Source organism: Oncorhynchus mykiss, chromosome 8 (assembly GCF_057628025.1).
Source record: "Oncorhynchus mykiss isolate SJ-2025 chromosome 8, ASM5762802v1, whole genome shotgun sequence".
NCBI lineage: Eukaryota > Metazoa > Chordata > Actinopteri > Salmoniformes > Salmonidae > Oncorhynchus > Oncorhynchus mykiss.
The window spans coordinates 10,313,314-10,328,442 of record NC_143029.1 but is presented as its reverse complement, the minus strand read 5'-3'; the positions used below and the strand labels follow the sequence as shown (position 1 = coordinate 10,328,442).

Sequence of the window (15,129 nt, the reverse complement as noted above, 5' to 3'; positions counted from 1 at the left end):
AGGCCTCCAGCGGCGCCGTCTCATCCCTGCTCCCCTGCCGGACACCTCCTCCCTGGGCAGAAAGGCTGGCGTTCCAGGCCAGTGGGTGGACTTGCCCCCCTTGGGTGGGACCCTGAAAGAGCCCTTCGAGATCAAGGTGTACGAGATCGACGACGTGGAACGGCTGCAGAGGAGGCGAGAGGGTGCCACGGGGACAGAGGTTAGAGATTCTCCATCTGCTTGCTTCTTGGCGTTCTAAAGTGGTGTGTGTGTGTGTGTGTGTGTGCGTGCGCAGGCGTGCATGCGTATGTACACAAATTAGCCAGACTGTAGACTCCAGAATATTTTGACTTATTTGTCTGGGAATGTTATTTTATTAGCTTTTTTTCCCTCTCCTTACTTGCATAAATGTTGTGCATGTCACACCTGTTCACCTTTTGACCTCACCAAAGGACAAAAGGAATTCCCTCCAGTAATTGTCTACTTTATAAATAACATTTCAAGATTATCATGGCTGCGTAACAGGCATGGCTCCCCTTCGCAGTGGGCTAAAATTAAGGAGGACAGTCCAGTTCATCAGCCTCAACTGAACATGCCCCAGATTAAAAAGCAAGGCTACCTAAACTGTCTCGAACCCTAAATCCATCCACTACTAAGAGTGACACTAGAGGAAGCCCAATGAGGAAGAGGGGAAACTAGGGGTGGAGGAAGCCCAACGAGGAAGGGTGGAAACTAGTGGTGGAGGAAGCCCAATGAGGAAAAGGGGAAACTAGTGGTGGAGGAAGCCCAATGAGGAAAAGGGGAAACTAGGGGTGGAGGAAGCCCGATGAGGAAATGGGGAAACTAGGGGTGGAGGAAGCCCAAAGAGGAAGAGGGGAAACTAGTGGTGGAGGAAGCCCAATGAGGAAAAGGGGAAACTAAGGGTGGAGGAAGCCCAACGAGGAAGAGAGGAAACTAGGGGTGGAGGAAGCTCAACGAGGAAGAGGGGGAACAAGGAGGGGAGTAAACCCAAGGAGGAAGAGGGGAAACTAGGGGTGGAGGATGAAGGTTGGACCTGCTATCTGGGCCCTCACCTGATTTCTCTTCATGGGCCTCTCCACTCTCCATGTCCACGGGTCATTAACCATTCCCACCAGTGGGACCCAGTCACCCAGTGAATAGTTTAGGACCAAATTACCCAGCGAAAAGTTTAGGACCCATTCACCCAGCGAATAGTGTAGGATCCAGTCACCCAGCAAATAATGTAGGACCCAGTCATCCAGTGAAAGTGTAGTGGGTAAAATACATCAATTCTGCCTGATGGTGCTTTGATTTATTTTCAATTAGGAAAAGATGATCTTCAATTCGTCTTTTAGAGCCTGTCATCCCGAGCTCCCCAAAATGAAGTATTTTAAGTGTGTGTGTGCAATGTGCATGTAACTGTGTGTCTGTGTCTGTGTGTGTGTGTGTGTGTGTGTGTGTGTGTGTGTGTGTGTGTGTGTGTGTGTGTGTGTGTGTGTGTGTGTGTGTGTGTGTGTGTGTGTGTGTGTGTGTGTGTGTGTGTGTGTGTGTGTTTGTGTGATTAATTGCATTTCAAAGTGCATCCATTTAGATTGTGTATTATCTTTGCATTAGCGAATGTTAATAATGTATTTTTTTCTGCTCTCTCTCTCTCTCTCTCTCTCTCTCTCTCTCATCTTGCAGCCATTCCAGGATGTGGAAAAGGTTTGTTCATTAAACTCGATGGATGTGCCTTGATTATTAGATCATGTGCTAAAATGGAAGATGCATGAAGCATGGAATTAATTCATTCTGCTATGCCTTGTGAAATAGACACATTATATTGTGGCACAAATGTGTCCAAAAACAAATTTTGTGCAAAGCCAATAGTGCAAAAGCAATTGACCTCGCTTGTAGTGATGAAAACAACAGTTCCAACTAACAGTTCCTCCAGGACTTCAAGGTGTCTTTTGCTTTTTTTTCTGTGGGCTAAAATGCTGGATTTTGCTGCAGCAATTCTGACATGTTGCATGACAATTTGCGAGGATTTTGCCAAATTTGGCACAAAATTGCGCTGACGGGGGCTTGATTGAACCACTTTATGTGGTAAAAGTGCGGTGATTGGTTAAAATTGCGAACCCTCTTTTTGTGATGCAGTGTTGTTTGCTGTAATATCGCAGTGATTTGACTGGTTTATGTGGTGATTGCGATCACAGAATCCTGGAGGGACTGAACTAGGAATAATCTGTTCTGTTATTCTACCTTTCAATAACTTGGTACTGGTGACTATGTCTACACCTAATCCCTGAGCTCAACGTTTGTCCTGGAGATTAAAGCAAAGCGAGAGATTAGCGTGGATGCTAATTTTATTTATCCTAATTAACCCCAGCAATGGACAGGGGGCTAAATCTCCACAGGTTAGCCGCTCTTGATTACATTTTGAATAATCTCTAAACCTCCCTCTGCCGTGTGTGAGCCTCCTCACAGCACACAAACTCCTAATCGAAGCATCCGGCTAAAGATACTCCTTTGTCCGTCTCTCTCTCTCTCTCTCTCTCTCTCTCTCTCTCTCTCTCTCTCTCTCTCTCTCTCTCGCTCTCTCTCTCTCTCTCTCGCTCTCTCTGTTTACTTCCCTCCCTCCATCCAAGTCAGGGTTTCTCCAGAGGGAGCACACTCAGCTCCTTTCCTCCACTCGTCTTTTGTCTCTCTGCTCACTCCATCCATCCTTACCATTTACTCTCACAGGGACTGCTGTACTTCAACGCAAGACTGAGGATGCTGGAGAAGAGGCAACAGCGGATCAGGGAGCTGAGGGCCAAGCACGAGAGGTTGAGTGGGGAATTGGAGGATGCCAAGAGCAGGCTGATGCTGGACCCTGGCAAGTGGACCGGAGAGTGTGAGTAGCTTACTACAGAAATCTGGTGTACTATTTCAAGTGTGCTTAAAGTGTACCACCTTGTTTTGTAACTGGGTTGTGTTAAAGATGGACTTTCATCCAACAGTCAAAGCAGCATTCAGCTATTCTATTCTATTTTACACCACATGGCCAAAAGGATATGGACACCTCTTCAAATTAGTGGAGTCAGATATTTCAACCTCACCCGTTGCTGACAGGTGTGTAAAATTGATCACACAGCCATGTAATCTCCATAGACAAACATTGGCAGTAGAATGGCCCGTACTTAAGAGCTTAGTGACTTTCAACTTGGCACCATCATAGGATGCCACCTTTCCAAACAAGTCAGTTCGTCAAATTTCTGCCCTACTAGAGCTGCCCCGGTCAACTATAAGTGTTACGGTGAGTGAATGAGGACCCAAAAGCGAACTAACTTAAACAGAGCTTCTTTAATAACCAAACATAGGTAGGCTCAGATAGACCGGCAGATTCCGACAGGACAGGACAAGGTTACAGCAAACATGACGATAGTCTGGTTCAGGCATGAAACACAACAAACAAGAATCCGACAAGGACAGGAACAAAAACAGAGAGAGATATAGGGGACTAATCAGAGGGAAAAAAGGGAACAGGTGGGAAACGGGGTGACGAGGTAGTCAGGAGGAGACAAGGAACAGCTGGGGGAAAGCGGGGGAGAAAAGGTAACCTAATACGACCAGCAGAGGGAGACAGGGTGAAAGGAAAGGACAGAAAGACACAACATGACAATACATGACAATAAGTGCTTTTATTGTGATGTGGAAATGTCTAGGAGCAACAACAGCTCAGCCGCAAAGTGGTCAGCCACACAAGCTCACAGAATGGGACCGACGAGTACTGAAGCATGTAAAAATTATCTGTCCTCGGTTGCAACACTCACTACCGAGTTCCAAACTGCCTCTGGAAGCAACGTCAGCACAAGAACTGTTCGTCGGGAGCTTCATGAAATGGGTTTCCATGGCCGAGTAGTTGCACACAAGCCTAAGATCACCATGTGCAATGCCAAGCGTCGGCTGCAGTGGTGTAAAGCTCGCCTCCATTGGACTCTGGAGTGATGAATCACACTGGCAGCCCGGCGGACGATTATGGGTTTAGCGAATGCCAGGATAACGCTATCTGCCCGAATGTTTAGTACCAACTGTAAAGTATGGTGGAGGAAGAATAATGGTCTGGAGCTGTTCTTCATGGTTCGGGCTAGGCCCCTTAGTTCCAGTGTAGGGAAATCTTAACGCAACAGTATGCAATTACATTCTAGATGATTCTGTGCTTCCAAGTTTGTGGTAACAGATTGGGGAAAGCCCTTTCCTGTTTCTGCATGACAATGCACAAAGCGAGGTCCATACAGAAATGGTTTGTTGAGATCGGTGTTGAAGAACTTTACTGACCTGCACAGAGCCGTGACCTCAACCCCATCGAATACCTTTGGGATGAATTTGAACCTAATCGCCCAACATCAGTGCCCGATCTCATTAATACTCTTATGGCTGAATGGAAGAAAGTCCCTGCAGCAATGTTCAACATCTAGTGGAAAGCCTTCCTAGAAGAGTGGAGGCTGTTATAGCAGCAAAGGGGGGACCAATTCCATATTAATGCCCATCATTTTGGAATGAGATATTCAACTTTTGGCCATGTCGTGTATCTGTTGTTTTCTCATGTCTTTACAAATGATTGTTACTTGAAACGTAGCTTTGTGCTAATGAATAAACCATGACTGCTACTCTTATAGAGATGTATACCTCTTAGTCTCACGCTCAGCTTTCCTACATTTAGCCTCTCTGAGGCTATTGTAAGTGGACAACAAAGTTGCGTAACTAGCGGACGATTCCAGGCTGTGCTAGCCTCTGTTGGAGTTGGGCCATGGAGTTGGGCCATGGAGTTGGGCCATGGAGTTGGGCCACACGAGAAACATCTTGAACATAATAATAAACAAACCCTTCCAACATTGTAGGAGCAGCTGATCTCCCAAGCTCTTCAACATGACGTCTGCCCCAGTTACTACAAGCTCCCAAGCTCTTCAACATGACGTCTGCCCCAGTTACTACAAGCTCCCAAGCTCTTCAACATGACGTCTGCCCTAGTTACTACAAGCTCCCAAGCTCTTCAACATGACGTCTGGCCCAGTTACTACAAGCTCCCAAGCTCTTCAACATGACGTCTGCCCCAGTTACTACAAGCTCCCAAGCTCTTCAACATGACGTCTGGCCCAGTTACTACAAGCTCCCAAGCTCTTCAACATGACGTCTGCCCCAGTTACTACAAGCTCCCAAGCTCTTCAACATGACGTCTGCCCCAGTTACTACAAGCTCCCAAGCTCTTCAACATGACGTCTGCCCCAGTTACTACAAGCTCCCAAGCTCTTCAACATGACGTCTGGCCCAGTTACTACAAGCTCCCAAGCTCTTCAACATGACGTCTGCCCCAGTTACTACAAGCTCCCAAGCTCTTCAACATGACGTCTGCCCCAGTTACTACAAGCTCCCAAGCTCTTCAACATGACGTCTGCCCCAGTTACTACAAGGTTCCCTATGCCCTATGGCAGTGCCATTGCACTCAATGAAACGTGGACAAATGTATTGTGCAGGTGTCAAGCAAATGTGTGTGGTTGACGTCACTGTGACCTTGTAGTTATCACTTCTTGTGGTCCATATTGGGCCAACAGCTGAAACCACTCTCGCATACATAAACACTAACATTGACAAAGGAAGCGACATTGGCCAATAGCTTTTTATTTTTTATTTTGTGATGGGTTTGATTCTCTTAAGTTCCTTTCTAGAGTAAACTGTTAAAGTGGTAAAAACTATTTTCTGCCATTATCAATGTGGGAAAACACTTTTAGGGAGGCACTTACAGTATCTCGCACACAGACTAAAGGCAAGTGAGTGGATCTGTTCTCCAAACCCCAAATAGACAAAACGGCAGAACAAGGAGGCTATTTCCAGTTGAGCTGTGCAGGTCGCCGAAGGTTCGCCAGAGAAGATCCCTTCCTTTCTAGCTGAGCTCTATCCATTATAATCTATTTCTGGAAGCTTCTTAACACACCAAAAGCCTCCAGGTCTTTAGCAAGGGAAAGAGGCCACAGTTTTTTGGAGGTATAATAATAAATATATATATTTTTTTTTCTTAGGGGATGAATCAGCTTTAATATTGCGGCTAGATTGTTGCTTCCATCAATGTTATTGTCTGCATCGTTTCTAATCCCCCATATATTTTTGGGGTAAATAAATATATATATATATATATATATATATATATATATATATATATATATATATATATATATATATATATATATATATATATATATATATATATGTGTGTGTATATATGTGCATGTGTATATATATATATATATATATATTCATACGTATACACATATACATACAGTTGAAGTCTGATGTTTGCATACACTTAGGTTGGAGTCATTAAAATAGTTTTTCAACCACTTCACAAATTTCTTGTTAACAAACTATAGTTTTGGCAAGTCGGTTAGGGCATCTACTTTGTCATTTTTCCAACAATTGTTTACAGACAGATTATTTCTCTTATAATTCACTTTATCACAATCCCAGTAGGTCAGAAGTTTACATACACTAAGTAGACAGTGCCTTTAAACAGCTTGGAAAATTCCAGAAAATTATGTCATGGCTATAGAAGCTTCTGATAGGCTAATTGACATCCTTCAAGTCAACTGGAAGTGTACCTGTCGATGTATTTCAAGGCCTACCTTCAAACTCAGTGCCTCTTTGCTTTGACATCATGGGAAAATCAAAAGAAATCAGCCAAGACCTCAGAAAAAAAAATGTAATTTCCAAATGCCTGAAGGTACCACGGTCATCTGTACAAACAATAGTACGCAAGTATAAACACCATGGGTCTACGTAGCCGTCATACCGCTCAGGAAGGAGACACATTCTGTCTCCTAGAGATGAACGTACTTTGGTGCGAAAAGTGCAAATCAATCCCAGAACAACAGCAAAGGACCTTTTGAAGATGCTGGAGGAAACAGGTTTAAAACTGTCTATATCCATAGTAAAATGAGTCCTATATCAACATAACCTGAAAGGCCACTCATCAAGGAAGAAGCCACAGCTCCAAAACCGCCATAAAAAAGCCAGACTGCGGTTTGCAACTGCACATGGGGACAAAAATCATACTTTTTGTAGAAATGTCCTCTGGTCTGATGAAACAACAATAGAACTGTTGGCCATAATGACAATCGTTATGTTTGGAGGAAAAAGGGGGAGGCTTGCAATCCGAAGAACACCCTTCCCAACCGTGAAGCATGGGGGTGGCAGCATCATGTTGTGGGGGTGCTTTTGCTGCAAGAGGGACTGGTGCACTTCACAAAAAAGATGGCATCATAAGGTAGGAAAATTATGTGGATATATTGAAGCAACATCTCAAACATCAGTTAAAGCTTGGTCGCAAATGGGTCTTCCAAATGGACAGTGACCCCAAGCATACTTCCAAAGTTGTGGCAAAATAGCTTAAGGACAACAAAGTCACGGTATTGGAGTGCCCACAAAATTTGTGGGCAGAACTGAAAAAGTGTGTGCGAGCAAGGAGCCCTACAAACCTGACTCAGTTACATCAGCTCTGTCAGGAGGAATGGGCCAAAATTCACCCAACTTTTTGTGGAAAGCTTGTGGAAGGCTACACAAAACGTTTAACCCAAGTTTTAAACAATTTAAAGGCAATGCTACCAAATACTAATTGAGTGGATGTAAACTTCTGACCCACTGGGAATGTGATGAAAGAAATAAAAGCTTAAATAAATTATTCTCTCTGCTATTATTCTGACATTTCACATTCTTAAAATAAGGTGCTGATCCTAACTGACCTAAAACAGGGAATATTTACTCGGATTAAATGTCAGGAATTGTAAGTTTAAATGTATTTGGCTATGGTGTATGTAAACTTCGGACTTCAACTGTACATTCACATACATAAACATATACATATAAATCTTCATTATAAAAGTTTAAACACTGTTTCCCATGCTTGTTCAATGACCCATAAACAATTAATGAACATGCACCTTTGGAACGGTCGTTAAGCTTACAGACGGTAGGCAATTAAGGTCACAGTTATGAAAACTTAGGACACTTAAAAGGCCTTTCTTTCTCTGAAAAACACCAAAAGAAAGATGCCGATGGTCCCTGCTGATCTGCATGAACGTGCCTTAGGCATGCTGCAAGGGGACATGAGAATTGCAGATGTGGCCAGGGCAATAAATTGCAATGTCCGTACTGTGAGATACCTAAGACAGCATTACAGGGAGACAGGACGGACAGCTGATCGTGCTCGCAGTGGCAGACCACGTGTAACAACACCTGCACAGGATCGGTACATCTGAAGATCACACCTGCGTGACAGGTACAGGATGGCAACATCAACTGCCCGAGTTACACCAGGAACGCACTATCCCTCCATCAGCGCTCAGACTGTCCGTAATAGGCTGAGAGAGGCTGGGCTGTGGGCTTGTAGGCCTGTTGTAAGGCAGGTCCTCACCAGACATCACCGGCAACAACGTCACCTATGGGCACAAACCCACCGTCCCTGGACCAGACAGGACTGGGAAAAAGTGCTCTTCACTTACGAGTCGCGGTTTTGTCTCACCAGGGGTGATGGTCGGATTTGCGTTTATCGTCGAAGGAACGAGGGCTACACCGAGGCCTGTACTCTGGAGCGGGATCGATTTGGAGGTGGAGGATCCGTCAAGGTCTGGGGCGGTGTGTCACAGCATCATCGGACTGAGCTTGTCATTGCAGACAATCTCAACGCTGTGCTTTACAGGGAAGACATCCTCCTCATGTGGTACCCTTTCAGCAGGCTCATCCTGACATGACCCTCTAGCATTACAATGCCACCAGCCATACTGCTTGTTCTGTGCATGATTTCCTGCAAGACAGCAATGTCAGTGTTCTGCCATGGACAGTGAAGAGCCCGGATCTCAATCCCATTGAGCACGTCTGGGACCTGTTGAATCACATTACAGAAATGGACACATTGTTCCATTTCTGTAAGTCACATGTCTGTGGAACTTGTTCAGTGTATGTCTCAGTTGTTGAATCTTGTTATGTTAGTACAAATATCTGCACATGTTAAGTTTGCTGAAAATAAACACAGTTGACAGTGAGAGAGCGTTTCTTATTTTGCTGAGTTTATATAAATAATATAATATATAAATAATATAATATATAAATAATATTGTTAGTGTTACACCCGAAAACATTACAAAAGTAAACAGCCAAAGGGAATCAGGAATCACATTTACTGATTCCCGTCACTTTTTTCGCGTGCTCGTTTCTGAAGTTCAATTGTTATTTGAGTAAACGGACATGAAGAAACGTTTACTAAGGTAGCTGAATTCCAAAGTAACCCACCTCATGACTTTACTACGGATATAGAGGAAGAGAAAAATACTTTTGAAATCCTTGTCTTTGCAAAAATCCTGTGCGTGTGTTCTCACGTGTGCAGACGGGTTGGGGGTGGTATGTGTACCGGTATGCGTCTTGAAATCAATAAGGCATTATTTTCCCTCCGCTACATCTCCAAACCCTATTTCCCTGAGATGTTTCCCATTGGTTTAGGGACCGCCGGTTGGTCCAAGCCCATGATGGGAGCAGTCAAGCTATATAAATCATTCTTTCATCCTTTCATGTTGTGATTATGAGGGTAGTGTGTCTTGAGCAGCTTCCATCAGACATACCAGCATATCCAGCCCTGTCAAAGACATGTCATCATTAATCTTTATGTCCCTGTATGACTTTTAAAGCCGTAAAAGGTGTGACGATGGATGAGCGGTCACAGTGGAGCGACACAGTTATAGAGATTAGTAGAAGTACTGTATCACATAGTGAGCCGACCTTGTTTATAGTGCATCATGGGATGCACTGATAGCAGGCTTGGGGTAAATTCCAATAAATTATATCTCTCTCATTCATTCTCTGATCTCTCTCTCTCTCTCTCTCTCTCTCTCTCTGATCTTTCTCTCTCTCTACATCTCTCTCCCTTTCTGATCTCTCCCTCTCAACTTCTCTCTCTAACCATGTCTGGTGTATATTAGTAGGTAACAAGTTAGAATAGGGGGTAAACAGTGTCTTGTAAAAGTATTCATCCCCTTGGAGTTTTACCTATTTTGTTGCATTACAACCTGAGTTGAAATTGATCTTATTTGGACATAATTGACATACACAAAATACTCAAAACTGGTGAAATTAAATTTACAAAATAAAAAACGGAAAAGTGGTGCGTGCATATGTATTCACCCCCTTTGATATGAAGCCCCTAAATAAGATCTGGTACAACCAACTACCTTCAGAAGTCACATAATTAGTTAAATAAAGTCAACCTGTGTGTAATCTAAGGGCACCACCAAGCAAGCGGCACCATGAAGACCAAGGAGCTCTCCAAACAGGTCAGGGACAAAGTTGTGGAGAAGTACAGATCAGGGTTGAGTTATCAAAAAATATCCAAAACTTTGAACATCCCACAGAGCACCATTAAAACCATTATTAAAAAATGGAAAGAATATGGCACCACAACAAACCTGCCAAGAGAGGGCTGCCCACCAAAACTCACAGACCAGGCAAGGAGGGCACTAATCAGAGAGGTAAAAAAGAGATCAAAGATAACCCTGAAGGAGCCGCAAAGCTCCACAGTGTTACGCCCTGACCTTAGAGAGACATTTTATTTCTCTATTTAGTTAGGTCAGGGTGTGATGTGGGGTGGGCATTCTATGTTCTATTTTCTATGTTTTGTATTTCTTTGTTTTGGCCAGGTATGGTTCTCAATCAGGGGCAGCTGTGTATCGTTCTCTCTGATTGGGAACCATACGTAGGCAGCCCTTTTTCCCACCTGTCTTTGTAGGTAGTAAACTTTGTTTGTGGCACATAGCCCTTAAGCTTCACGGTTGTGTTTGTATTGTTATTTGTTTTTGTCGGCGTCATCCTAGTAAAAAGGAATATGCACGCTTACCACGCTGCGCTTTGGTTTACTTCATTCGACGGCCGTGACACACAGCGGAGATTGGAGTATCTGTCAATAGGACCACTTTAAGCCGTACACTCCACAGAGCTGGGCTTTACGAAAGAGTGGCCAGAAAAAGGCACTTGCTTAAAGAAAAAAATATATAAGCTAACACGTTTGGTGTTCGCCAAAAGGCATATGGGAGACTCCCCTAACATATGGAAGAAGATACTCTGGTCAGATGAGACAAAAATGTAGCTTTTTGGCCATCAAGGAAAACCCGATGTCTGGCGCAAACCCAACACCTCCCATCACCCCGAGAACCTCATCCCCACAGTGAAGTCTCATGCTGTGGGGATGTTTTTCATTGGCAGGGACTGGGAAACTGGTCAGAATTGAAGGAATGATGGATGGTGCTAAATACAGGGAAATTCGTGAGTGAAACCTGTTCCAGTCTTCTAGAGATTTGAGACTGGGACGGAGGTTCACCTTCCAGCAGGACAATGAGCATACTGCTAAAGCAACACTTGAGCGGTTTAAGGGGAAACATTTAAATGTCTTGAAATGGCCTAGGCTAAGCCCAGACCTCAATCTAATTGAGAATCTGCGGTATGACTTAAAGATTTCTGTACACCAGCGGAACCCATCCAACTTGAAGGAGCTGGAGCAGTTTGGCCTTGAAGAATGGGCAAAAATCCTAGTGGCTAGATGTGCCAAGCTTATAGAGACATACCCCAAGAGACTTGCAGCTGTAATTGCTGCAAAAGGTGGCTCTACAAAGTAAAGTATTGACTTTGGGGGAGGGGGGGGGGGGGGTGAATAGTTAATCACGCTCAAGTTTTCATTTTTTTTGTCCTATTTCTTGTTTGTTTCACAATATAAAATATTTTGCATCTTCAAAGTGGTAGGCATGTTATGTATATCAAATGATAAACCCCCCACCCCAAAAAAATCATTTTTAATTCCAGTTTGTAAGGCAACAAAATAGGAAAAATTCCAAGGGGGTGAATACTTCCGCAGAAGTAATTGAAAGTACCCCTTTTTTCAATAATTTAATTGGAATTTCTGTTTGACCCCAACACTGACTTATTGCGCCTCGGATCACCCAATATAGTGAAACGGCATTAGGATAAGCTTTTTACCACATATATGAAAATTCCCTGTACCTACATGATGTATGGTCAACAAAATGTCAAGAGTGGCTACATATTTTATCTGTTTTTTTAATTCTGTTCATCTTCTGAACTTTTCTTGTACATCTGATGGCGTTAGCTACTGCTGATGCTAATCTCTCCATTTTTCTCTCTTTTTCACCCTCCCCCCCATAGTTGAGGTGGACCCCGATCTGGACAAAGAGTCCCAGGAGTACCTGGAGGCTTTGGAGCAGGCCACGGCCGAACTGGAGTACTGTGTCAACCTATGCAAGTCGCATGTCATGATGGAGACCTGCTTCGACATCGTGGTGTCGGCGACCGCTGTCACGCAAGGGGGGCAACAGAAAGGAGGTGTGGAGGTGTGAGAAAGCTAGAGCAAGTGAGAGAAAGTCGATGTGAAAGGGCAACGGAGCAAAACAAGCGCTTCAGAGCCTGAGAGACTGATGATAGAGTCAAAGGAGGAGAAAAGGCGGATGGGAAAGAGGACTAACGTGAAAGTCAACCGGTGTAGGTTACAGAGGTTACCATATGAATGGATAAAGGAACAGAGGTGCAGGTGTGCTTACTTGTACAGTAGAGAAAGCCTGGCTTCGATCAGAGTACAATTAAATGGAACTTTGGACAAACATTCTACGTTTCCTGTGGGAGGAAGGAAAGATCTAACCGAGGACGACCGAACACCTTTGTCACCGTCACCAGAATGTGCCTTGATCAGACTGATTCCAAGGGAATATCATTTTTTTCTGACCAGTGTTAGTCTTAAAAACCAGCTTACCCGAGCAAACTCTAAATGTATTCCTTATGAGAAAAATTGTATTTTGTATTGTATTGTTGTATAGTGTATTTATATGATTACAAAGTATGTAAAAAAAATAATATCTTTTTGGGTATGATTGAAAAAACAAACCATGAATAAAATGAGAGAAAAGCAATAAGTTGATCATTATTGCATACCCGAACCTTTGCCTTTCTTTGTGTTCAAAAATGTTTTACAGCCTTCTCCGCCAATAGTGAGAAGTTCTGTTGGCCAATGAGTTTCCTTTGAGTAAGGACAAATGTTACGCAAACGTTTGTATCCGTTCCGAATGTCTGCGCTAGTAGAAGGCTGTCGGGATTGATTTGAGCTCAAAACTGACTTGCGGTTGTTTATAAGCTCAGTTTGCAGTCAGTTGTGCAGAAAAATGTACAGTCCATACGGAATGGCATTGTCTCTTATAGTTACCGTCATCTTGCGAGATTCTGATCTGCAGAGAGAGAGAGAGCGAGAAAGAGAGAGAGAGAGAAACATTCCCAAAGGTCTTTGCAGAAGTCTTTGACCTTGTGGCGTTTAACTAATGTGACCGGTGGCAGCTCGTAAATCAGCCAGTTGCCATTTAAGTGCCCAAGACTTGATTCAATGCCCAGTTCTGCAGTGTGTTAAAGAGAACAATGTTGAAAATCTGTGCCAGATTCTGGACACAATTTCACTCATTTCTACCTGCTTGCAGTGTAGGGGTATTAACATATTGTATTTGTTTTGAAAGCTACCCTTTTCATAAAATATATACATTTATCAAACATTTCACTTGATAACAAGTCAATTTCGGGGCTGGATTGGTGATGGAATTGACCCAACTTTAGCTGAGGCATTTCCCATGGATATCCTTGTGAATGAACTCACAAAATATGAATGAGGTTTGAAATGTATGCCTAAACTTGTTTCAATCAAGTGGCTATGTGAAGGAAGCACAATGTGATGTCTGCCTCCGTAAGGGTTAGAGGTGAGAAGCCAAAAGGATGACCTGCCAACAGCCAATGATATGAGGAAACTAGTTCTGACTATGCATTCCAACCCCTTTTCACCCACCAATGTGCAGTGAGTCTAATACCACAAATACCACAGTGCTGGGTTATTCACTATATATGTTGCACTGTTGCTTTTTGTCCTAAATGCTGAATGTTTGTTTATCTCAAATGGTTATTTGGTCCTCCTGCAAGCCCAATGTTAGTACGTCATCTCTGAGAACTTCTCTAGAGTCGTATCAATGGGCTCAATGGGCCAGATAGGGCATAGATGCATTTCCCTCTGGACTGTCAATAAGTCAAACAGTTACCTCTTGCTGTTTCATGTGTTTTCCTTCCCTTGCAAACATATACTGTACGTCCGTGTTAGATTACCTCGGTTAAGAGGTGGAAACCATCTAATGAAAATATACTCTTCTTTTGTCCTACCATGGAGGAATTCTCAGGCCCTTTTTAGAAGTTGCTGCATGAGATCAATCTTATCATTTTCGTAACAAGCCTTGGTATTCAGTTTGAAAAAAAGTTTTGCCAAACAAACACATTTCTGAGATGTGTTGACCAGGTAATATAAGATCTTTAATATATAAACCCTTTTTCCTATTGTCTTTGGTTTTATACTGTACAGTTTTATAATCATTTGTAAAAAAGTTAAAAGAAAGGAAATGTATAGTATTACAGTTTGCATTGATTCATACGTGTCAATAAAGGATCTTAATCCTCTTGTTTCTAGTAGACTGTGGGAATCAAAGTTATTTACTTATTGTTCACTTCTGATACAGAAGAAACATTCTGAGCGAACCATCAGTGTGATTTCCTTTATTTGCAATTGATTACATTTTGGCCTAAGAGTACAATTTATACTTTGTGTCACGTCCATATCATGGACAAGCATCCTATCTACATCAAACAACATTATCTCTCTATGCTAGCATTTCAGACATTTGAAATTATCTCGCTGATCAATTTGCCCAAGCACCTGGAAGCATTTGCATATGGGACCAGAGAAGAGAACGCACATGCTGCATACACAAAGTCCTGCTGTTTTTATAATTAGTCAGACAGGATCCAGCCACAGTTTGTCTGCTAATTGCTCAAATGTACACTCTACTGTATGATATCGTCTGAATACGCTAGCTTCTAGGGCCCTGTTCGATTACTGTAAAATGCACCCTTCCTTCCATGATTCCTCGATGTAAGAACAGATCTATAAGCGATTGGATATGTGTAAGAAAGGTTACCACCCAATTACTTTTACCAATCCAACCAATTCAGATCTCTGATTACTTCAAGGAAGGTAGGAAGGAAGTATGCATTTCTAAAGTTTTCCAA

At 43.0% G+C, this 15,129-nt stretch overlaps 1 protein-coding gene across 3 annotated transcripts in view; it reads left to right on the top strand.

The window, feature by feature from the left end:
- The window catches only part of kif26aa (kinesin family member 26Aa), a 168,869-nt gene extending 154,340 nt beyond the window's left edge, over positions 1 to 14,529 (top strand). For all 3 annotated transcript variants that reach the window (XM_090242540.1, XM_090242542.1, XM_090242543.1), the window contains 4 exons: positions 3 to 199; positions 1,663 to 1,683; positions 2,704 to 2,854; positions 12,193 to 14,529. In XM_090242540.1, coding sequence (XP_090098666.1) covers positions 3 to 199; positions 1,663 to 1,683; positions 2,704 to 2,854; positions 12,193 to 12,383 — 560 coding nt within the window. In that variant the 3' untranslated portion in view covers positions 12,384 to 14,529. The remainder of the gene's footprint in view (positions 1 to 2; positions 200 to 1,662; positions 1,684 to 2,703; positions 2,855 to 12,192) is intronic.
- Positions 14,530 to 15,129: the final 600 nt, after the last annotated feature.